General features: G+C 33.5%; 2 protein-coding genes across 2 annotated transcripts; both read left to right on the forward strand.

The window, feature by feature from the left end:
• Nucleotides 1-3,137: 3,137 nt before the first annotated feature.
• LOC102588153 (ABC transporter G family member 31-like) lies at nt 3,138-16,657 on the forward strand. The gene is made up of 24 exons (XM_015310223.1): nt 3,138-3,466; nt 5,198-5,318; nt 5,636-5,724; nt 6,437-6,521; nt 7,023-7,185; nt 8,154-8,230; nt 8,343-8,487; nt 8,773-9,074; nt 9,140-9,421; nt 10,182-10,498; nt 10,638-10,798; nt 10,868-10,971; nt 11,095-11,251; nt 11,349-11,399; nt 11,470-11,600; nt 11,677-12,009; nt 12,115-12,405; nt 12,486-12,569; nt 13,009-13,142; nt 13,248-13,475; nt 13,902-14,073; nt 14,241-14,328; nt 15,190-15,356; nt 16,193-16,657. The coding sequence occupies exons 1-24, from the start codon at nt 3,138-3,140 to the stop codon at nt 16,457-16,459; spliced, it is 4,278 nt and encodes a 1,425-aa protein (XP_015165709.1). The 3' UTR covers nt 16,460-16,657.
• A 2,946-nt stretch (nt 16,658-19,603) lies between these two features.
• On the forward strand, nt 19,604-23,357 carry LOC102588480 (nudC domain-containing protein 2). The gene is made up of 5 exons (XM_006350773.2): nt 19,604-19,806; nt 19,912-20,060; nt 20,139-20,187; nt 20,708-20,850; nt 23,096-23,357. The coding sequence occupies exons 1-5, from the start codon at nt 19,758-19,760 to the stop codon at nt 23,180-23,182; spliced, it is 477 nt and encodes a 158-aa protein (XP_006350835.1). The 5' UTR covers nt 19,604-19,757; the 3' UTR covers nt 23,183-23,357.
• Nucleotides 23,358-25,728: the final 2,371 nt, after the last annotated feature.

Here is a 25,728-nt window from a genome sequence, read left to right on the forward strand (position 1 = left end):
AAGAGGAGAAAAAAGCTCAAATTTGTCCAACAATGGTGTTTGAGTGAAAATAAAGAAGAAAGATGGCCTTTAAAGGTCAAAATCTGACCGTTACTTTATTTTTAAGGCATCTCACGCTCTTACCTTGTGTGTATCACACGCTCCATGTGGAGTCTTTCCACATAGGATGCCATATCAAAAAATGTGTTTAAAATGTTGAGTTTGGATGGGTTCAGGGGTCCAGATGACAAAAGGGTAAGTAGAAGGGTTCACAATACAAACAGATACAAGTACAAGGGTCCACCAGACCATTCTGCCAAATAGAAATAAAAAAATTCATTAGGGATCCTTGGACTGGGGCTGTTTTAGACTTGGGCTCCAGACTTCGGACTTAATGGTGGGCCAGTTGGGCCAATTCGAATTCATCTCTAATATCACTTCAAAGTTTTGCACAATTGCCTTATTTGGGGTGATATTTAATTTTTGTTCATATTGTTTACGAGTCATAGTGTCCTTAATTGTGATTTGCATGTCATCAGTTTAAAGAAATTTTATTTTGTCAAGATAAAAGTTTTGGAGAAATAAGTTATATGTATTACGGCATTACTTTGTAGGTTTTGAAATTGAACTTATGTCTCTAACCACATAAGCTATGTATTGTAAGGATATAACTTGTGGGTTATAAATTTTCTAATGCATAACATTTTGAAGCTGAAATTATGTTTTTATCGGCATAAGCTCTACAGGAACTAAGTAGGCATAACTTATGGGTTATGAATTGTTGGGGGGTATGACAATTGATACACTCTTTAAGAAAATATTTAAGGATATAAATCAAAGGCTATTTTCACTATCATCATTTTGATTATTTCCAAACAAGTCTCCTAGAAAATGTAACGTAACGTAGTTAAAAACCTTGTTAAATGAAGGCAAATATATATATATATATATATATATATATATAATAAAAATGTTCCAACAATTTTCTTAAACTTCAAATAATTCACTTCTTTTGAACTATGAAAAAGTCACAATAATTCACTTAATATGAACTAGAGGTGTAGTTAATAATAAGGATAAAATAGAGGTATAAAATGATAAATTGTCTTTTGATTTTTTCAAACTAGACAAATAAAAATAGATATATTTTTAGTATAATGAACAAGTAAAAATGAATAAAGATATACTACTTAGGAGTATATCTTAATTATTTTTTTAAAATAATAATTATTTTGGACCATCTATGTTTAGTAAAGATGATGGATAAAGTAGACCATCTAGCTAGAGAGTAGCAATTTGGAGGACCTATCATCAAATAATATATTGTCACGATCTTCATCAATACCTCCATTTAATCTACACCTTTAGGGTGTAGATGGATTGTGAGAAGTGATCTTAAATGTATAATAATTCCCTTAAATTTAATTTGGTGATTTACTCTTTTTTATTTTGGTAGTATACTAATTTCTTGTCTAGAATTAGAGTTCTAAATAAACACAGCATTTGTATGCATGGTACACGTACATTTTCTTTTTATATTCTTAAATCATTTATTAATCTATTGTTATTATTATTATTATTATTATTATTATTATTATTATTTATGCAAAGATTGGCGTCAAATGTAATGATTCTATGAATCATATAATTTCTGCCTGAGCCTATTGTACTTGATGAAGTATTAAATTGAAATCAGTGGAATTCAAACACTATGATGCATAATTAATTTAAAGGACCAAAACTTATTGTAATTAAGTTGGTTAATATGCAAATTTCTTTTAGTTGTTATTATTGCCTTTGATATTTTTACAACACGTCACGATTCAATACACGTACCTATCATTAATATTGTAACATTATTAGTTACCTTTCTATAACCATTCTTCCTTTCTGGATGAAAATTTCCAATAATTACCACAATACTAACATACAATGCACGTTCACATAATCAAAACTTGAAAAACATGTATACAAAAATTGCATGTGTGAATTTTGACTAAAATCTATTTACATTTTGAAAAATATACCCTCACTCGGTAGGTAGTTATACATATGTAGGTATATCTAATTTGAGTAAAATCGTTGAAACCTTTTTTTTTTTTTTTAATTTTTCAATTTGTGTCCTGTACCCATATAGAAGCTCGACTATTCCGGATTCACACTGGATAGACAGACAGTGCAGGAGCTAGGACTCCATTCGAGTGGAAGCGCTACCTCTGATTAAGGAAGGAACAGTCTCATCCACGCCACATTCTTTGATAGTAAACTATTAAATTAGGTCTTGGGCCTAACTCACACCCCAAAAGCTAGCTCAAAGGGAGGAGGATTGCCCAAGCCTTATAAGGAGTCTATCCATCTCATTAACTACCGATGTGGGACTTTTGTCATTCTTTAACATAAACCATTGATTTTTGTTGTTTCTTATACATTTCATTTCTTTTTTACTCATCCAATATATAAATTTAAGTTAATGTGATATTTTTTTTGTACCTCCTCCAAAAATGCTACATTTTTATAATTCATAACCATACGAATGATAGTATGTATTTTAGAAATCTTATTTTTCAAATTTTATATGAAATGATTAGACAGTATATCACATAAATGGGGGGAAAAGAAAGGGAGGGAGTATGCTGCAAAACTGAATCGGTCATCATGCCTCCTAACTTTTTAGAAAAAAATTAAAAAGTAGTAACTGAGAAAACGCGAATGCAGATAGCCACGTGTCATACTACTGGTGATCGCAAGAAGAGGTCAAAATTAAAACAACCGGTAACTACCCATACAGACGTCAGGAGGAAAGTCATGCTTCCTTCGCCGATTGGACATATTTGTAATTTTGAACTCCTTCGAAATCCCATAAATGTAGGTGAAGAGTGACAATGTCCCGCTTTAACAGAAAGACTCGTATTCGTCAGAGTACAAAGAGGAAATAAATGCTAGGGAAAAGGATCGGACTTCAAAATTCGTCCAAAACTCTTCCTGCTTCACATTGCCCACTGGGAGAACATGCATAACTGCATAACAACAATACGATTACACGAAAATAGTCGTAAGAGGAATAGGTTTGATCACTCATATTCAACTTGATCGGAGGTCGATCGAGACTGTGATCGGAGGATATTGTTTATAAACTGTAGTTGATTAATTTGTTTGAAATGGCGGCATCGAACGGGAGTGAGTTTTTTGATTTAGATGTGGAGGCACAAAATGAGAGTTTTGGTCGGCGGTCGAATGCGGAGTCGGTGGAGGAAGACGAGCATGAGTTGATGTGGGCAGCGTTAGAGAAATTGCCGACGCGGAAGCGAACGAATTTCGCTTTGGTGAAGCGGAATGAGGAGGAATCTAGCGCAGGGAGGAGTCATGACACCGTCGATGTGAGAAATCTTGATCGGAACACTCGACAGCTTGTCGTCGATAGAGCAATGGCGACTACTGAACAGGATAATTATAAGTTGCTTGCCGGCGTAAAAGAGCGCCTCGATAGGTAATTTTCAACTCATACACTCTCTCTATTGGTGTTGCGAATGTGCATACAATTAAGTTTATCTCTGCATGAATCTAATGTAATTCAGATTTCTTTTATTTTGAGTTCAATTATTTTTAAAGGATTTTTCTTCCGAAATTTTGTAGATACAGGAATCGCAATGTGTGTTTCATATTCTTTATTTCTCTTCTTTGATTTTTTTTTTTTTTTAATAAATTGTGAAATATTTCTGCAAGTTTTGCTGCTTGATTCGTGTTGGTGAGGTCCCAGTTTTATGAAACTAACTCACTTTTAGTTGGCAAAGTTGAATCGAGCATTAGGCAGTGGGCCAACCTGAGTTTGTTAAAAAACGAATGTTAATGAGATGGGGGTTGTCTTTATAAGATTTTGATAATTTTCCACTTGGTGAGCTAACTTTTTGAAATGTGAGGCAGATTCAACACTTAATTCAGGTTTCTTATCATTCATTGTTGAGCTCTAAACTAAAAATTGCACATGCACATGCACCAGATATGCAACATTGGGCATGAAAGAACTAATAAGGCTCACATCAATGAATGACATAATACATAAATATGCCCTTTAACTTGGCTTCAAATCACATATATGCCCTTCAACTTTGGGTGTGCACAAATAGACACTTAAACTTGTATAAAATTGAACAAATAGACACACATGTCCTACATGACATCCTACATGTAATTTTTTTGTCCTACGTGGTGGCCTACGTGTATTGTGTCACGTAGGACTCATGTGTCTACTTGTTCAAGTTTATACAAGTTTAAGTGTCTACTTGTGCATATACCCAAAGTTGAATGGCATAAATGTGAAATGAGGTCAAGTTAAAGGGCATATTTATGTATTATGCCTTAATGAAATGCGTGATTTCCTTATAAGACTTGTGCAATTCTCCTTTATTTGAGCTAGCTTTCGGAGCGTGAATTGTTACCAAGACCTAATTTTACAGAGTTTGAGATAGGCTAATTAACCCAATACAAATAAAATTATGCTCGATCACATATATAATACAAAATATAAGTTATAAACTGTTCATAAATAAATAGACAATAAAATCAGGATATTTGCAACAGACAATAAAATCAGGATAGTTAACGTAACTATTAATCTTGAAGTAGCAATGCTCACAATTCACATAAACAAGAAGCATAAAAATTACTAGTACAATTTTATAGTCTATGCATCTAACTTAGAGGAAGATTTATATCATCACTTGAAACAAAATATATACGTAAAATAACAGTTTTGTTTGAATTCACTTGAATTAAATTTAGAAGATTAAATTGAACCTGCAGAACTATAAAATTATAAATAATAAAATAATTTCTTTTTTCTAGATTAGTCTTGATTAACAATTCTAATCCTTAAATTATTTTTTTAATTACTATGCATGTTTCCAATAAAGTAGATTTAATTTACACCGTTGTTATTAGATATTCTGTTTGTGGCGAGGAACATCATTGTATGGATTTTTCATTTTTATTTGATATAATAATGACACTAATTGAGATTTATATAGAGAATTGAGATTCATATAGTAGACACAAAATTATTGTAAAGTACAAACTTGTAGTCTACTCGTAGATGACATAATCTTAAGGAATTAAATGTAAAGTAGCGTTCTTACTATTCTTTTTTGCTAATTTTCATAACTAGCAATATTAAAATTTATATCTAATTAACAATGGCTTAAAATTTTCATTCTGGAAAAAGTGTGGGATTGGAGGTTCCGAAAGTTGAAGTTCGATATGAGGATATAACACTCACAGCAAATGTGACTGTTGGCTCCAGAGCTTTGCCTACTTTGGTGAATTCAGTCCGTGATGTCATCGAGGTAAATCATTCAATCCTGCAACTAATTCTCTTATGTTATTCTTTTAACCGCAGTGTCCGGGCCAACTTTCGCAGACTAATTCCATGTATACCTGCCACCTACCACGACCAATAGGTATTAGTAATTTTGTCCACCAAGACTAGGACAAATAAGAAGAATCACTTGGTGTGTTTTATCGCCACTGAATTTTGAACCTGAGATCTCAGAGTTTTCAACCACTTTATTGACCACTAGGCCACACCAAGTCTCTGTGTTATTCTTCTACCTTAGACTATAACTTATGATAGTTTCTCTAATTGTATTTTTATGAATTACAGAGTATATTGACTGGACTGAGGATATTCCGTCCTAAGAGAAACTCTCTTACCATTTTGAACAACGTGAGTGGTGTTATAAAACCTGGGAGGTAAGCTTTGTTTCTTTTTTTTCTTACTTCTGATAACTGCCTTGTGTATGAAAGAAGTGTTGCTGTTATGTTGGTAGCTTTTAATTATATATTTAACAAACATATTTCAAATTTGCTATTACCTACATATGCGCCGGAAGTCTGGAAGGGGGAAGCGTAGTAACTCAGTTGGTTGACTACCTAAACATTCACCTTGTTGCTTCACATTTCCCCTTCCCCTACACCCATTTTTTAAAAATGGAAGTCTGGAAGGTTATTCAGCCTGGATATTATGTGTCTGGTTGATGGAATCGATATTTTAAGATGCTAGAACAGAAGAATTGACCGCTGGTTAGGGGATCAGTGTATGACTAGCTTGGAGCAGTAAGATGTAGTAAGCGGAAAACAATTCATCCAATGTAGGAATATCGAACTAGCCAAAACCTGGTCCCGCACTATGACAAGTTCACCGGGAGAGGATCAATAGTGGTCAGGTTTTCTTTGAAAGCGGTTACTGGCTTGATCAATGTTGGACACTAATGTGTACAATACTGCATCTTCTGACAATTTATACTACCTATCTAACATAAAAAAAAAAAATATTTCACCTACTGAAAGTAAAAACAGCTTAGTCCTAAACATATTCAAATATACTCCGCAACTTATAGTTAGTAGTAATTAGATTGCCAAACAGTTGCATATAATGACACATTGTTTTATTGCTCTTTGCTAGGATGACACTGCTCCTTGGACCTCCTGGTTCTGGTAAAACTTCATTGCTTTTAGCTCTTTCAGGGAAGCTTGATAATAGCTTAAAGGTGAGTACCAGCCTTTCTCTTGTATTGCCTTTGGATTCATAATCCTTGTCTTCCTTAATAGACGTGGAGTTCTTCTACAAAGATTCAATGATTCTATAAGCTCTTTTATTGATTTATACATCTGACATTCAAGATAATTATCTCAAATCATCATCTTGGTAACATTAGTGGCTCCAATTTTTGTTTAATCGGCCTAATAACATATGTCCTTGAAATGCAGTGTAACCGGGGAATTAAAAGGTAGGAGTTCTGGGAATATTGCAAAAAGAGGCAAATATGAATCCTGATCAGATATTAAGTATTTTGTTAGCTTAATTTAACGTTATGTCTTTTCTTTGATAATTTCACTGCATTGCTTATCCTTTCTAACTTGCGCCATGTATTTAATTACCTTCACTTCAGTTTACTTCTTTCAAGAGGATCTCCTGGAGACATTATGTTCCATTGAACTACAATAATAAAAAACAATACCAAATATAATTACATAACTCTTTGTTTCAGAAAAGAGGGATTATCACGTATAATGGACATAAGCTGGATGAATTTTGTGTGCAAAGAACTTCAGCTTACATAAGTCAGACAGATAATCATATTGCTGAGTTAACTGTAAGAGAAACTGTAGATTTTGCTGCTAGATGCCAAGGTGCAAGTCAAGGATTTGGAGGTTTGTCTAAACATTTCCACTTCATGTACTTGACCAGTTTTCCTTTTACAAGGCATGGGTTTCCTCTTGATTTGTGCAGATGTCTGTCACAGCTTTCGTGAAATCTTTCATATTTTAATTGTAATGCGAGTATCCCTTAGTAAACAGATGTGTTATGCTGCACAATTAAGCTTGCTGAACCATGTTATATCATTGTACTAGTTGTTTCTTTTTATCTGGTTATGTTCTCTCTGCATTTACATGTACTATTATTAGCTGGCTTTGAAGAAGAAAAATGAACTAAGCAGAATCCATTCGCATGAGCAAAAAAATCAAAGCCCTTCCCTGCTCCCCCAACTCAACTAGAAAAAAAGAAATCAAAATCGAGAGAACTGTATCTGACAATCTTATGTCTTGAATAGAAACAACACAAAGGGAAAAGATGCCCAGGAAATTACTTCCTAAACAAAAGCTTAGGAAATATATAGAACTGAACAACAAAATGTCCTAATTTCTGGATGTCAAGATGTTATCCTTTCTTCATTGTCATTTGACAATGAGATAGATAAAAGAATAAAAGGACTATTGCAACATTTTTTTGTGAAGGTTTTACAGAAATAAGATAAGACCAAAGCAAAATGGAATTGAATATATAGGTACTTTTGGAATTCCTCTGCTGTTTTTGGGAATGTTATTAATGAAGCTTTTTATCTAGTTCCATAACTTAGTCTAGTGGGGAAATATAGGTAGGAGTCTTAGCAAATACCTTGCCACACCCAGGGCGTATTCTGTGGACAAATAAGTAGTGTGTTAAGACTTAAGAGCATTAAGTTTCCAGATATTAGAGCAAAGGCAAGTATGTTTCTTCTCATGTAATTAGTGATTGATATATATCCCACTTTGCCTGCTTAATCAGAACCAATTAAGGTTTATCTAATATGACATAACATCTTTCATTCCCAAACCTGCCCTGTTAATTTCTTTTGCAGAATATATGAAAGACCTTGATCGTTTAGAGAAGGAAAGAAGTATACGTCCAAACTCTGAAATAGATGCATATATGAAGGTTTGATTTGAGTTTCTCTATCTACCAGGCTACTTCACCCATGTTAAATGGGATCTCATGATGTTTTATTTCATTTTCATGTTGGTATTTGTTGCAATCAATAACTGGTCAGGCATCTTCTGTTGGTGGTAAGAAGCACAGTGTGTCTACAGATTACGTCTTGAAAGTTCTTGGTTTAGATGTATGTTCAGATACAATTGTTGGCAATGACATGATAAGAGGAGTTTCAGGTGGACAAAGGAAGAGAGTTACGACAGGTATATCCTCACTCTCTTAAATAATTCTGGTTGTAATGGAGCAAATATTGACCTCCAGAGATTATTCATAGTTTTGGTGTTAATTGTAAGGCAAATTAAAGTAACCTATGCATAACTTTTGTTTGTTTATGAGCTGGCATGTTTCCTTATAATAGTTGGGGTGCTTGAACTAAGTGAGATAGCCTGAAATATCAGAATTCACCCACCAGTCTCTTTTTTCTGGACGAGTGAAGGGAGAAAAATGTGGCTACATAAATAGTTGCTAATAATGGTTTCCATACACAGGAGAAATGATTGTCGGACCCAGGAAAACACTTTTCATGGATGAAATATCTACTGGACTTGATAGCTCCACGACGTACCAAATTGTCAAGTGCTTAAGAAATTTTGTTCATTTAATGGACGCAACATTGATGATTGCTCTTCTTCAACCTGCACCTGAAACTTTTGAATTGTTTGATGATCTGGTATTACTCTCTGAAGGATATGTCGTGTACCATGGTCCCCAAGCAGATGTTATTGAATTCTTTGAATCATTAGGATTTCGATTGCCACCCCGTAAGGGCGTTGCAGATTTCCTTCAAGAGGTACTTTTCATTTGGTGCTTTATGGCCCCAAGGTGTATTTGGTACTTTAACTGGTCTCTTCGCAGGTTACCTCAAGAAAGGATCAGGCACAATACTGGGCTGATAATTCCAGACCATATCAATTCATTCCTGTTCATGCAATTGCCGAAGCGTTTAGGAACTCCAGATATGGTCAGGATATAAAATCCTTCCTTTCTACTCCATATGATAGATCCAAAGGTCATCCCTCAGCTCTATCTACAACAAAGTTTGCTATTCCCAGATGGGATCTCTTTAAAGCTTGTTTCGAGAGAGAGTGGCTTCTAATGACTAGGCATAGTTTTCTTTATATCTTCAGAACGTTTCAGGTATGCCTGTAAGTTTACATTCTTTATACCAATCTGATTCACATTTTTTTCATTTCTGCCTTCAATTTCAAAATTAAAAATAACGTAAAATGAGACTTTTGTTCCTTTTTTTAAAAAAAGTATTTGTCTTTCTGCTTCACCTACTCATCATTTACACATCTAAATTTTATTTTTAAATCTCCAAGCTGGTCATATAAGACCATCTAAATTCGATCAAGGGATTTCTCAAGAAGATTCAAATGCATTAGAGGCGGAGCAAGATTTGAAGTTTATGGGTTCTAAATTTGCACCGAATCAAATAGCTTGTTTTAATTTTTGGCTTTGCAATTTAATATTTATACATATTTCATAGATTTTATGATACGAGTATACTCTCTAAGCAAAAACTATTGGTTTCATCTGAACCCGTAGCTAATATTGTAACTCTGTCCATCGTGAAGTTCTATGATGGAGAACGCGAAGGAGAAAACTATCAGTGTATTTGAGCTGTTAGAGAGTTGAAGTCTCAATTGTACCTCATATTCAAGTATGCATTTGGTCCTTCAGGCCAGTATAGAAGTGGATGTATAAATGGAAGCTGCCAAGAACATGTCATTTGTGCCACTTCCAATTCTTCAAATGATTTTGCTTAGTTCATCAAGTTATTTCTTAGACTCCATAGCAGCCCCTCCATCCATAGCTTCTCAGATTCAGCATATCTATAGAGTTGTTAGTCTCTTAATTTTGATGTATCACAGACTTTTCATACATGTGTTTACAGGTTGCTTTTGTTGGATTTGTAACATGCACAATGTTTCTAAAAACACGGATGCATCCCACGGATTTGACGAACGGCAACTTGTATCTTTCTTGTTTGTTTTTCGCCTTGATTCATATGATGTTCAACGGATTTTCAGAACTGCCTCTCTTAATATTTCGCCTCCCAGTCTTCTATAAGCAAAGAGATAATATGTTTTATCCTGCATGGTCATGGTCCTTGTGTAGTTGGATCCTGCGTTTACCTTACTCTGTAATTGAAGCTGTCGTATGGTCTTTTGTTGTGTACTGGAGTGTAGGTTTCGCACCTGGTGCTGGGAGGTATGTTCGGTTTCTGTTTTCTTCTTCTTCTTTTATATTTTTTTGGATAATTGGCATGTTGAGTTTTTTTTCACCAGACATACAGACAAGGCTACAGTAGATTGTTTATTCTACTTATATCCCCTTTTAACTGTTCCAGGTTTTTCCGCTACATGTTTACACTCTTTGTAGTTCACCAGATGGGAATGGGTCTCTTTCGATCAATAGCTTCTATTGCACGAGTTTTGGTTGTCTCAAATACATTTGCATCAGCTGCACTGCTGATCACATTTTTATCGGGCGGTTTTATCGTGCCAAAAGGTAAGGTTGCACTTTTCTTTAGTTTGTAGCAGGAATTCATTTATTGAAATGGAGTCTCTATCCTTGCAGGAATGATCAAGCCATGGTGGGAATGGGCCTTTTGGATTTCACCATTGACATATGGACAACGAGCTATTTCAGTTAATGAATTTACTGCCACACGATGGATGGAGGTGTGCTCTCTATACCGTGGGAATGCTGGATGTGTTAGTTATAGATAAAACAAATAAATGGAATGAACAATAATATATTCTAGAAGCTTAATCAGTTGGATCATTTAAATTGAAATTTTGTAGAAGATAACCATTGGAAACGTAACTCTTGGGAATGCTGTTCTGCGATCGCACAGCCTGCCAACAACCAATAGCTGGTATTGGCTGGGAGTAGGTGTTTTATTGCTCTACATTTTGTTTTTCAACGCTATTCTGACTCTAGCCTTGGCTATTCTCAACCGTAAGTGATATTGAACTCTTGTATTATAGATTTAGAATTGCCAACACATAGTTGCCAGTATTTACTAGACTTTGTTTTACTCTTTTTTTTCTTTCAGCAATAAGAAAATCCGGGGCAGTTGTCTCACCAGAAGCAGTGGGTACAGATGGTAAATTATCCCCTCTTCTCATGGATGAATGGAATGTGTACTTCTTACCCATTTATGATATGTTTGGCAGGAGGTAGCAAGACTTCTGAGTCAAATGGGGACCCTGACCCGGGGATGACTAAAAAAAAGGGGATGATACTGCCATTCCAACCACTGGCAATGACTTTCCATAATGTCAAATACTTTGTTGACATGCCAAAGGTATCTATACTGAAAATTTGTTTACCTGTACATGTTGAATCGTATCATTTCTAGCAGAAGACATGTACTGTTTCAGGAAATGAGTTCAGAAGGAATACCTGAGAAGAAGCTGCAACTACTGTCGAGTGTTAGTGGAGTATTCTCTCCCGGTGTTCTTACCGCATTGGTTGGTTCGAGTGGAGCAGGAAAAACCACATTGATGGATTGCCTAGCTGGAAGGAAAACTTCTGGATATATAGAGGGTGACATTAAGATATCAGGATACCCGAAACAACAAGAGACTTTTGCTAGAGTTTCAGGATATGTTGAACAAAATGATATACATTCTCCTCAAGTCACAGTTTTTGAATCCCTGTGGTTTTCTTCTTATCTGCGTCTTCCCAAAGAAGTGAATATGGAACAAAGAGAGGTAGTAGCAACTGGCTTGCCGTTTTACTTTTTATCTTCTGAACTTCAATATGTTTGATCTTTTTGGATAAAATGCTAAAACTCATTTGACGTCCTTATTCTGCAGGAGTTTGTTAAAGAGGTAATGGATTTGGTGGAACTTGACTCTCTAAAGAATGCTTTGGTAGGCTTGCCTGGAAGTTCTGGCTTATCAACAGAACAAAGAAAGCGCTTGACAATTGCAGTAGAACTTGTGGCAAATCCTTCGATAATTTTCATGGATGAGCCTACATCTGGGCTTGATGCACGAGCAGCAGCCATTGTAATGCGAACTGTTCGTAATACTGTAGACACTGGCAGAACTGTTGTTTGCACAATCCATCAGCCAAGTATCGAAATTTTTGAAGCATTTGATGAGGTATGTTATCAAGGCATTTCTATAATAGATAAGTTACATGACCGCCAGGGCATCCGCTCACGTGATGTTACAACATGTAGCTTCTTCTTATGAAACGTGGAGGACAAGTGATATATGGGGGGAAGCTTGGGGAGAAGTCACAAACAATGGTTGACTACTTTCAGGTACGGGCTTGTGCCTCCACCATTCACTTAGTATAATTAATTCAACTGTGCTCGATTTTCAAGAGATACAAAGTGTGTGTTACAACTTTAAAATTAAGAGGAAGATTCTTCTAGCCCTTTTCTTGGTGCAGAGGTGTGGGGATGCGTCACTAATATTTCTCCACATTCCACTGCTTCGCCATCGATTTTAATCTTGAAGTAGTTACTACTAATTTAGTTACACAAGATACTTCCATTGTGGTCTCTGTATATAGATTGTTCATCTGTTAATACAGTTGAAATCTGATTGTACTTATAAGGAAACAGATTGCATTTTCCTTATTGAAAAAAAAAAACACAATTAGAGTTCAATTATATGAGGCATAGTTCCTATATTTTGGTTACTCACTTTTCAAAAGCTATTGTTCATGCTGCACGTGTTTGTGAATACATTTTGTAGAGTATTCCTGGGATACCCCCAATTCCTAGTGGTTACAATCCTGCGACCTGGATGCTTGAGATAAGTACGCCAGCTGCTGAAGAAAGGATGGGAGAAGATTTTGCAGTAATATACAGAAATTCTGAGCAGTTCAGGTGATCTTAATAAATGTCTTCATCACCTGAAGTATACTATTTATTGCTCGCTTCATTTTTCCTTTATTGACAATTTGTAGAACTTGTATCTCTTTCTAAAATTAGGGGAGTGGAGGCCTTAATTAAGCAACTGAGCGTCCCACCTGAGAACTCAGAACCTCTAAAGTTCTCCAGCACATACAGTCAAGGTGCATTTTCTCAGTTTAGGATCTGTCTCTGGAAGCAAAATCTTGTGTATTGGAGAAGTCCGACTTATAATGCTGTTAGGTTGTTCTTTACAACGTTGAGTGCTCTGATTCTCGGTTCTATATTTTGGGATGTCGGTTCAAAAAGGTAACTTTTCTCTTATGAAATATCTAGAGCAAACTATTGGATAATTCTTTCAGTCTTTATAAAGCAGACACGGTTGGTTGCTTGTTATTTCCAATGTAGTTGTAGAACAACTTCCCCTACATACTCTTTGCTGGGGATTCTTCAAGAAGGATAAATGAGAACAGTACAAGATTGCTGCTCTTTTTTTCTTTTTTATTAAATATAGAAGTAACCTCTATGGACAAAATGGCTGGATTGCCAGATTGAAAGAGCAGAACTATGCAAAATAACATAGTGAGAGAAAACCAGCAAGTAAACTAGCAATTAGGACCATTCTAAGGTTTCAGTTTCCAAACTTGGATTAAATATTAGAGCCTTGATTGTATCAATTTTATGATCAATTCTCAAATTATTAACTGGGGCAGTACACTTGAAATGATTCCACAGGGACTCCACTCAAAATTTGTTCGTTGTTATGGGTGCGCTTTATTCTTCATGCTTGTTCCTGGGGGTCAATAATGCTTCTTCTGTACAGCCAATAGTTGCCATTGAGAGAACAGTTTTCTACAGGGAGAAGGCTGCTGGAATGTACTCTCCTCTACCATATGCAGCAGCTCAGGTTAGCACATTCACATCAAGTATATCTTAATTGCTTCGAGTTGCAACAGATATAATAATAGTATGTTGGTATTTCTTGAACTACTCAATAAGATGGTATCTGAACTGCTTTTAGAAGAGATGATGAGATTGTTTACTAATATCAACTTCTTCTTTTTTGGCAAACAGGGGTTAGTCGAAATTCCATACATCTTCATGCAGACATTACTATTTGGAATCATTTCATATTTGATGATCAACTTTGAAAGGACAGCTGGTATGAACCTAAGGAATTAATTTTCATGATCAACTCCATATTTTCTTTGCTTTTGCCTATCCTTAGTTCTTCAAGTAATGGGTTCATCTGCCATTCTGGTTGTTTTTTCTAGAAACCGTTCTGCTGAATGTTACCCTGAAGGATTACATCTGCTTTTCTATGAAAGTGTATTTGTGTAACATGCCAAAGACCAATGTCGCAAATATCATTTTCTGATGTTTTACAGGAACTTACCATACATTCATATTCTCTTTTTATGTAAAGCAGTAGTTGATTCACTATGCTGCTTTGCACTATTCAAAACATGCCTAAATATTTAGAGTTCCAAAAGCAGTGGGCAAAATGTGATCTCCCTTTTCGTTTTGCAGTCTGCAGGGTATATCTGTTTATTTTGATTCATGGATTTGCTTCTTTAGTAATTACTGCAGTTTATGTTGAGAAATAATTAAAATAATCCATGAAAATGCAGTAGTGCTTCTTGCATGGAGGTAAGCGATTTAGGTTTGGATTTTACCCAGTGAACATTCTGTTTAACTCTAGGAAACTTGGTAACACTAATTAACATGTTAACCAAGAAATAAAGATGCATATGTAACCAATAGCCATTGGAATCTCAGCCCTTTCTATATCAATGAAAATTACTTGAGATGTACATCTTTCCTCTGACATTTGGACCATTAACTTCAATTCATGTATTTAATATGCATCTTTCTGTTGCTACTCGTTTTGAATTCCGATATGTTATTACATTATTCCATGTTCTTCCTCATGAACTGTGCTCATAGCAACTAAGTTAAACTCTTTGCTGTTTATACTTGGTTGTCAGATAAACTAACTTGTGGTTTTGCTGGTATTTTGCAGAAAAATTTCTCCTATATCTAGTGTTCATGTTTCTGACATTCAGCTATTTCACCTTTTACGGTATGATGGCTGTTGGTCTTACGCCAACTCCACATTTGGCTGCTGTCATTTCATCTGCATTTTATTCGCTGTGGAACCTCATGTCTGGCTTTCTTGTTCCAAAACCTGTGAGTACTATTTTCCTCAGCATACACTCATCATAAATTACAGCAGTTTTGTGTGCTCAAGAAAATTAGTGTTCCAATTTCTTTTGTCTGCTTATAGGAATTAAGTCGGGGACTATTGAATATATATATGCACACATTTGCAGGCAAAAAAGTGTAAATAATATTAGGTTCACTCTGTTGAGTACATTCTTAGAAAAGAGAGGTTTTGGATGATGAAGCGCCACATTAGCTTTCAAATAATTTTATATATACGGTCCAATTTAAATAATATATTTTAATCAACCTAAGTTTATTTGGTCAATTTACTCGTATTTTACAATTCCTGTCCTAAAATCACCTAGTTTTATTATCTTTAACACACAGGTGATCATGATTTTGAGAAGTACGCAATAATTTCCTTTTTTGAACTGTTGTAAAAGAATGGAAATAGGAAAGTTCAGCTCAACTGTTAAATACAGTAATTATCAAAGCAGGAAAGAACTTGGAACCAGTTTTTGTTTGTCAATTAAACTGTGGCTTATTGCAGAAGCGGATGCGACCTTTTGTATGAGTTCAACTTAACATAGTAATCACTAAAATTTCGACAAATATTAAGTTTTGAACTCATAATTTCTGAAGCACGAGGAGTTCAGTGCTAAAGTATTAGTTGGACTCATTAAGTTAAAATTCTGGACTTGCGTATGGCTTATTGCATAAGAGCATGTTTTTCGGATTCTGCAAATGTATTTAAGTGTAGTAGATTGCATGGTTTCCTCCAAAGCTAGTAGGATAAATAATCAGTTTTTGGATCCTTTTATGATAATTTGCATTGTTTTTCTCTATCTTATGCAATGTAGAGTATCCCTGGATGGTGGATATGGTTCTACTACATCAGCCCAGTGGCATGGACGTTGCGGGGCATTATTAGCTCTCAACTTGGCGATGTAGAAGAAATAATGACAGGACCTGGATTTCAAGGCACTGTGAAAGAGTATCTGGAGGTCAGTCTAGGTTTTGGACCTGGATGGATTGGGTGGTCAGCTCTCATACTTGTTGGATTTTGCTTGCTCTTCTTCACTGTCTTTGCATTATCAGTCAAAGTTCTCAATTTCCAAAAAAGATGATGAGATTGTAATTTCTTTTTTGGCATGAGTAGATTGCTGATCTTGAAAATCCCTACATGGTGAATGAAGCTTCACTTTGTATTCAAACTATGAACTCATCTAGATAAGAGGTTTTGCTTTGTAGTAGAGAAAATTTTACTTTATTTGCCTTAGTGCAGGATATTACACATGATTAGTGCAGGGTATTTCTTAGACAGGATTAAACACATGCAATGCTGAAACTTGTTGAATGATAATTTCTTTTCATTGTCACTCGAATTTCTGCAGGGGATAGGAAATACTCCTTTGCCTTCCATCTTTTTTGAGTGAGATGTTTCTTGATACATTAATCGTCTTTTCAATTGCATTAATCAACCTTACACTAAATTCACATTCATTGTCACAATTAAATTAATACGAATGCAGTGATAATGATTCAATGCTTTAAACTTTAAAATCCGCTTTTGTACATAGTCACATTTAGGTAACTCCTACTCCAATCCTAAAGTGGTATAAGTTGAATAAGCAACTTCTTTGATCCGTGCAATTTCCATGCTTGACATCCTGACGTAGAGCTATTGCCTCGTCTATGGGTTCCGCAACTTCATAACCCTTAAATTCAAAATTCTATCTACATCTCTTGTGACACTTAAATTCGAGTTGATTGACCTACTTTATACTAATTATTATAGATTGATTAGGAGAATACAACCCAAAGGATTGGTCTACTATGTATGTGGGAGAGTCCGTCAGTCTATAAATACATAATATTTCTCTTTTTAATCAATGAGGAATAATTGACACAATAAATGAAGCATCCAAACTGTTTCTTTGGGCCAAAGTAAGTTCATTTTAAGCGTGTCTGCTAGTTCAGCTTTTATACAAGTTGGACTATAGTCAAATTTAGAAGACATAAATGTAGGCTAAATTAAATAACATGTTTATGTATAATGTATTGTGCCTATTTTTTAATATACATTTTTTTCATATATATATATACTAGTTATTAGGTTCCCGCGCCAGCGCGGGCCCAATGTATATTACTTCCTCCGTCTCATTTTATGTGAGGTAGTTTGATTCGCCACGGAGTTTAAAAAAGAAATGAAGACTTTTAAAACTTGTGGTCCAAAATGAATGATATAAATTTGTATGACTGTAAATTATTTCATTAAGGGTAAAATAAATATTTTATAATCAAATTGTTACTTAATATAGAAATGTGACATTCTTTTGGGACTGACTAAAAAGGAAAGTAAATAACATAAATTGGGAGTAGTTCTTTGTTTCAATTTATGTGACACCGATGAAATTTGGAGAGTTATATAATTTTTTGTATGTGATTTTGTTAAATATATTTTGAAGTTGTTAATTTATTGTGATTTATAGCACTTCTTATATCATTTTCAAATAATATATATTACTCTTTCTGTTCCATTTTATGTGACGTAGGTACTTTTACGAAACTCAACTAAATTTCTTATATGATTCTTCAATATTTTTAGTTGTTATTTTACTTTAATTTACGTTACTTTTTATGTTATTTTCAAACAAACTTCTTATGTTTCAATATGGAATTAAAGAGTCAATAAAATTTCTTTTATGATTTTTAATTATGTTTTTTTAATATCTTATATTATTACATTGTGATTTTAAGTACTTTTTATGTAATTTTTAAATCTAGAACAAATTAAAAGAAAAACAAGGAAAAATTTAAATGAAGAAAGTACTAAAATTTTCAAATAATCATATTTCTATATTAAAATGTTAAAAACTTTAAAACTCCACATATATGCAGAAAATCATATACGGAAGACAAAATAATTTTTAAAATATATATTAAAGCTCTTTCTAATAATATCACATATTTATTCTATTTTTCAAATAATATATATTTCTCACTCAATCTCAATTACGCAGTACATATGAAATTTCGAGAGTTAATCAAATTCTTAGTACTATTTTAAACTATATTTTAGTACTATTTATATAATTTTCAAATAATATATGTTACTACTCTATTATATTATGCAATACATGTGAAATTTCAAGAATTAACCAAAATTTTAATATTTTAAATTGATTTTTAGTACTATTTTTGTAGTAAATAGAGGAAGTTGAAGAAGAAGGGCAAATCGGTCAATTGACTGACTAACCCTAAGCTCCTAAACATTCTCACTTCTAAATGGAAGCACGGGCACAATATCCGTTAAATTGTTAATTATTATGATTTATAATATTTTTTACATTATTTTCAAATAATATATGTTATGTATTTTTAAATACTTTAAGTTGTGATTAATAATATTCTTAACGTAATTTCAAATAATATATGTTACTCCATTTGTCCCAATTTATGTGACACATGTGAAATTTTGAGAGTTAATATGTTTTTCAAATATTGTAAGTTGTTAACTATTGTGGTTTATGGTATTCTTAATGTAATTTTTCAAATAATATATGTTATTCCCTTCGTCTTAATTATACAATTCGCGTAAAATTTTGAGAGTTAATCGAATTTGTAATATTTTAAATTTATTTTTTAGTACTATTTAAAAAGGAAAAAATTAAAATATTACTATATAAGAAGAGTAGTAATTATATAGTAATTTTTCAAATAATATATGTTATTCCCTTCGTCTTAATTATAGAATTCGCGTAAAATTTTGAGAGTTAATCGAATTTGTGATATTTTAAATTTATTTTTTAGTACTATTTAAAAAGGAAAAAATTAAAATATTACTATATAAGAAGAGTAGTAATTATATAGTAATTTTTCAAATAATATATGTTATTCCCTTCGTCTTAATTATAGAATTCGCGTAAAATTTTGAGAGTTAATCGAATTTGTGATATTTTAAATTTATTTTTTAGTACTATTTAAAAAGGAAAAAATTAAAATATTACTATATAAGAAGAGTAGTAATTATATAGTAATTTTTCAAATAATATATGTTATTCCCTTCGTCTTAATTATAGAATTCGCGTAAAATTTTGAGAGTTAATCGAATTTGTGATATTTTAAATTTATTTTTTAGTACTATTTAAAACTAAAAAAATATAATTATTTTTTACCAACCGATCAGATGTATAACTTTGCGTACTTGAAATACTACTTGAAGAAAAATTATTTTCAAGTTTAACCAAACATACCTTAAGACAGTCCATACATACCATACCCGGGGTTGGACCGGGTCGAGAAGATTCGAGAGCACGAGAACCAGCCAGGAAGACAGATACCCGGAACAAAGAACAATTCCGCGCCAAGGAAGAATAAAAATCAGAGAAAATTACCCAAATCAGAAACTGAACCCTAAAATCAATGGCTGAAAAATTGGCCCCTGAGAAACGTCACAGCTTCGTCCATAATGGTACTTCTAACTCCTTATCCTCTTCGTTTTCCTCATCTACTACTAACTTTTTTGTGCATATGGAAAATGATAACGTTGATTGTGGAGTTGACAATTGAATTTCAGGCCAGAAGGTGTTCGAATGGGACCAAACGCTTGAAGAATTGAACATTTACATAACTCTTCCAGAAAATGTTCCTAAGAAGCTTTTTTATTGCAAGATTGAGTCTAAGCGTTTGGAAGTTGGGATCAAAGGCAACCCACCTTACCTTAATGTAAGTTCTTCAACTTCTTAGTTTTATGTAAGCTAATAATTTAGTATTTTCACCTTTAATTTTATTTATTTTTTGCAGCATGATCTTATGAACCCAGTGAAGACCGATTGTTCCTTCTGGACTCTAGGTAATTTATTATTTTCCTTAATAAGGGTAAGATTTTCTTTAATTCTGGTAACAAAATCTCTATGGAACTGGAAAAATGGATACACGGGATTTGTATAGCTTACCTTGCTAGTTTGCGATTGTTGCTTTGTAGTTGTTGGTAACAGAAATCAATTGCTGGCACACTGCTTTTGATGATTGTCACTTGGTACAGTGGTCTCTCTTTTAGGGAACAGCGTGAAGAAACTCATGTAGTCTCGAGCATATAAAATACTAGTGGTCAAATGTCCCTGAAATTCTTAGCAAAGTTAAAGGGTTTGAACTTTATTAGTTCAGAACACGGAGTCTAGTAGAGTCAGCTCAATTATTAGCTATAAGAATCAGCTGTTGTAAGTTGCAGTTGGGTATATTTTTGTGAAGTGTTTCTCAGTTCTATGGAACTTATGAGGTTTAGATATGATTAGTTTGAACGATCATTGATAAATTGCTACTAATAGCTAGTATACCGATAAATTTGTTCTAACTTAGATGGTAAATGACAGAGGATGATATACTTCATGTAACCTTACAGAAGAGGGATAAAGGTCAGACATGGTCTTCTCCTATATTGGGCCAAGGGCAGTTGGATCCATATGCCAGTGATCTTGAACAGAAAAGGCTCATGCTTCAAAGGTTCCAAGAAGAGGTAATATGATTAAGCTCTACTAAAATCTATGTTTCATATGTTGCATTCTCCCATCATTTTGGAATACCTGCGGTTGCTTCTGTTGAAGTGTTCACCCGATTTCTACTTCCAAGCTGTTCATTCATGTTGATTCATTGAAGAGTAAATTGCTACTTGCTTTTTTTACTGTTCTTTTGTTGGTTGACTCATTGTGCCCTTCTTGGTTGGCTAGCCATACTCATGAATTGGTTGACCCTTTCTACGCATTGATGTTTAATTTGTGGATTGCTTTTTTAATTGACCATTTTCTTGGACTTAAATATATCTGATGATTTTCCACGAAGTGGCTTCCATGTGGACTGGGTTCATAACTTCCCATGTGTTCATCTTCTGTTGTTAAATTGTTATTAGTTGCTAGGAGCTCTAAAATTCCTGAAAGCAATGAAATTACCTTTTTTAATGGATGTAATAAGAGAAAAAAGTTTTTAATGAACAATAAATGCTTGCTTCTTCATATACTGTGTAAAATTAGAAGTCTCACTCGCTAAACATTGGAGTCTGTGAGTCTGGCGTGTTTGCTATATGCTGTACTGCTGTGGCAGTTCTTACTGGCATTCCAAAGCAGATCCGGCTCAACGATTGCAAGCTATTGACAGATTGTTTGTTCAATTGCTGCTTTCATTTTTCTTAGGAGTTAACCTCCTAGTCGCCAGTCAAACAACAGGGTATGAGAGATTTTGAATATTTGGAAGGCTTTATATGAATCTCCTCCCAATTAGATTTCTTAAATGCACGAATACACTCATTAGGCTTCAGAAATATCATCACTACTCACCTTCTCAGATTTTTACCAGTAGTTTGAACTTTTTAGCATAGCACTCAATCCAATGTCAATTGGCTTCATTTTCAATTTATTGTCATTGAGAAATTAGTGGAGCCTTTGTAAGTTTTGAACTGGAAAATTAGCTTGGTGTCTTAAACCGCTTGATTTGGATTTAGCAATAATTAAACATTAAGATTTAACAGTTGGATTCTAGTCGTATACATATCACCCCGTAATTGAAATTGAGGAATTAGACGTTCCTTTTCATTTTTTATTTTGTTAAATTGTTAAATGTCTTGTTGTTTTGGCCCTTATTTTGCATTTTTAGGTGGAGTTACTTTTTGTATTTTTTGGAAAATGATACTCCACAGTTCATATTGACATCATTCTCATATTTTGGGTCTTTGGATTGTATGTATGAGTATTGATAAGCCAAACTCCATGATTAAATTTTAGCAATTCCGTATCAATTTTGGCTGTTACAGAAATTTAGTGTCAAAAAGCCATAGCCCACATAGGTTGTTTTTTTGGAAACTCAGCCCACATAGGTTCAATTTAAGGTTTACTTCTTGTCATACTCTCTCTAACAGTCTGGTTTTGTTTCCATTAACTATTTAAGACGTGTTGTGTCACACATCCACCTTTTCTGTATGTGTATATCTGTGTTTGTATTGCTTCAAGCTTCGTGAGCAATCTATCTATAATCTATTGGACTAAATTAAGTACCTCTATGTCATGTCCTGCCACTTCACTGTTCAAATTTGGCACCGGAATAGGCAAGAAGAATCTAGAGTTGTGGAGAGGCTTATGGAGAACTCTAGAACCCCCTAGATATTTTCAAGAAGGCTTTAGAATTTCCTAAAAAGTGTAGAGAATTCTAGAATGTGGACCAAAGTGTAAATATAGAGGGACTTGTATTGTAAATATTATTTTCACAAAGGCCCTAGGAAGTAGTATAAATAGAGGGCCTCCCATTTGTAAATCATCACTCAAGTCACTCAAGTTGTAAAACATTCCCCAAGCAATAACAAGGCCTTCTTCCAAAACTTTCCAAGTCTTTCTTGCCTTCTCTTAGCGATCCTAGTTCAAAGGGCTTACAAGATCTTGAAAGATTAGTGAGTAAGTTGTCAAGTGCCGCACGGAGCTTTAGTGAGACTCTAAGTCCGTGACATCTAGCTTAGCTTCCTTTAGTTTCTCTCTGCATTTGTAATTTGTAGATGCAAATGAGTGATATACTTCCAGACATATTGCTTGAACTCGGGTAGACAGTCCCTAAAGGAAAGACTTGTCTTGTCAATATCTTGGAGTACTGCTATTTACCCTTGTATCTGCCTTGAGCTGTTTTGCATCTTCTACATACTGTTTTGAATTGGAGGCCAGAACTGATTTAAAAATTACTATTTGACGACTTCCTTTTGATAACAAAGAATCTCGTCTCTGCAGAATCCTGGTTTTGATTTCTCACAGGCACAATTCTCCGGGAATTGTCCTGATCCAAAGACCTTCATGGGGGGGATTGGTTCAACTTGATATTGTTCTATTATCTTGAAAGTTCCATTGTAACTATGGACCTAACTAGATATGCATTGTTATGATGAGATGATAAACTCTCCACTGGAATTCCTAAATGTATTATGAAATATTAATTCTTGGTAACCATCTTGTTTACTGGTAAGGTTTATTAATCACTTTGTTGTTGATTAAATATGATTGCTAATGCGACATCTCTATACTACATATAATGTGTCGTTCTTATAGGTTATAAAAATTGTCACGATATCTGATTATTCCCCTATTGAATGTGACATCTTTCATTTATGTGTTGTGCTTAGGGATTCTCCAGGCAAAGATTCTTTATAAATTCGACATTGTTAAAATGATATCAAAATTATACTCAACAAAAAGTGAAGAATATAAAGATATCATATTCTTTAAGGTGAAGTACAATAGATTTGAAAGTAATGGAGGTAATAAGAGGAAAAAATTTACATTACCAAACTATACTAATTTATTTTTGTGAATTGATAATGTATGTTAATTTTGATGAAGTAAAACAATGTATGTTCAGGCAAGTGTTTTGAATTTATTGAATTGGAATAAATAGTTTTCGAAATCAGATGAGGAAGAATGAAAATATTCAATTGGTTTTTTTATTTCTTCTGAAGGAGAGGGAACTTTAATCTTTATATCCGTGGGTCGATAAACAATGAGCACGTCATGCTGTTGTCCACTTGGATGGTACATATTAAGCTTAATACATTGATAACTCCTCAAATTTATTTTAAAATTTTGTTTAGACCATTAAACTATGACTTAATTCAATTAAGTATTTGAGCACATAATGTTGAAGAGATAATTCAATTAATACATTTTGTTTAGACCATTAAACTACGACATAATGTGCCATAGATAAATCAGTCATATAAAATATGTCGCTCTGTTATGTGTTGGGCTCAATTTGGAACATGCCTTTGCGATCTCTTCTTATAACAAAGGATATGATATATTCAAAGGGATAATGGTCTGAAAAATACCTTAACTTTGGTCGAATTTGTTGTTGTGATACTAAACTTTCATAAAGACCTATTACCTCCCTAGACTATTTAGTACTATATTTTTACCTCCTGAACTATTTAATAGTGTATTTTTTACCTTTTAAAATACACTATTAAATAGTTCAGGAGGTAAAAAATACGGTATTAAATAGTCTAGGGAGGTAATAGGTCCTCATGAAAGTTTTGTATCGCAATAACAAATCCGATCAAAGTTAGAATATTTTTCAGACCCTTATTCCTATTTTAAATAACTAACTTATTTACATACTATACATTTGAAAATACGTACAATAAAATTTTAAAATTTGAACCAAACATGTGCTATAAAATACTTTATTATGTATTCAAATGTCGAATTTAAATATGAATCTACCTGTTGCAGTAAATTGATCTGGCCAAATATGATACGAGTAATTTCCCTAGATAGTCACCCATATTTGAGAAATTACCTAGTAATATCACTTATGTTTGTTTTAGGACTACAATATCACCCAACTTTATCTATTTTCCTCAAAATATACTTGACAAAAAAAAAGCATTATCTCTCTCCTAATGAAATGCCATGTCACATTTTTTTAATTCTTTTAAGTGTTTGTTCCCCTGCTTTTCGATAGTATTTATACCGTGTTTAGACATTTTTTGTTTATTTGTTTGTACTTCTCTGATTAGAAAGATTTTTCAAAGGCCGACAACCCAAGTAAAAGTTGAAAACATGATATTTGTCGATAGAGAGCCTAGTGCGCTCTATGTACACTACTTTCATTCATTATTGTTACATTTAGTAAGAAAACAAGTTATATCATATTATATTTAAAAAATGCTTTTACACTATTAGATTATAAACTCTAATTAACTCAAAAGGAGAAAAAAAGGGACCAGGCGAATTATTTGAAGATTAAAATAAATAGCATCAGTAACTGTAGGCTGTCCGTGTGACTTATTGACTAGACGTATATAGTCTATGGTCCGCATATATTGAAATGAGACATTTCATTGCTCCAATTATTATACTCAGAAAATAATAAAATATTAAAGATACAAACTAGTATTCTCTTATTATATAAAAAAAAGAGACTTCACAATGAAGCAGTCATGTCTCCATCGATGTGTCTGCTTAGCGTGTTTTGGAAAAATATTGAAAAACTTATTTCATTTGTTTTATTTTAACTTAATTAGTGTATAATTTTTCTGAAATTATGGAATCTGTTTTAGCTATATCTTTTAGTTTTAAATTCATATTCTTTAGTTATAGCTTTATTATTTTGAATGTTGGTAATATCTTGTAGCTACTTTGAGTATAGATTCAACGATCGATGACGAAAAATACTTTAATTATGGACATCTTAATGAACCTCTTCACATTAAATTTGCGCAAACAAAAAGTAACTAACAACTTAAAATATCTAAAATCATATTAAAATGGGAAAAGGCTCAAATATGCCATCGAACTTTTAGAAAAGGCTCATTTATGCCATCGGTTAAAAGTTTGGCTCATTTATGCCATTGCTGTTAAAGAAAAGG

The sequence above is a fragment of the Solanum tuberosum genome, unplaced genomic scaffold, assembly GCF_000226075.1.
Source record: "Solanum tuberosum cultivar DM 1-3 516 R44 unplaced genomic scaffold, SolTub_3.0 scf00128, whole genome shotgun sequence".
Classification (NCBI taxonomy): Eukaryota; Viridiplantae; Streptophyta; class Magnoliopsida; order Solanales; family Solanaceae; genus Solanum; species Solanum tuberosum.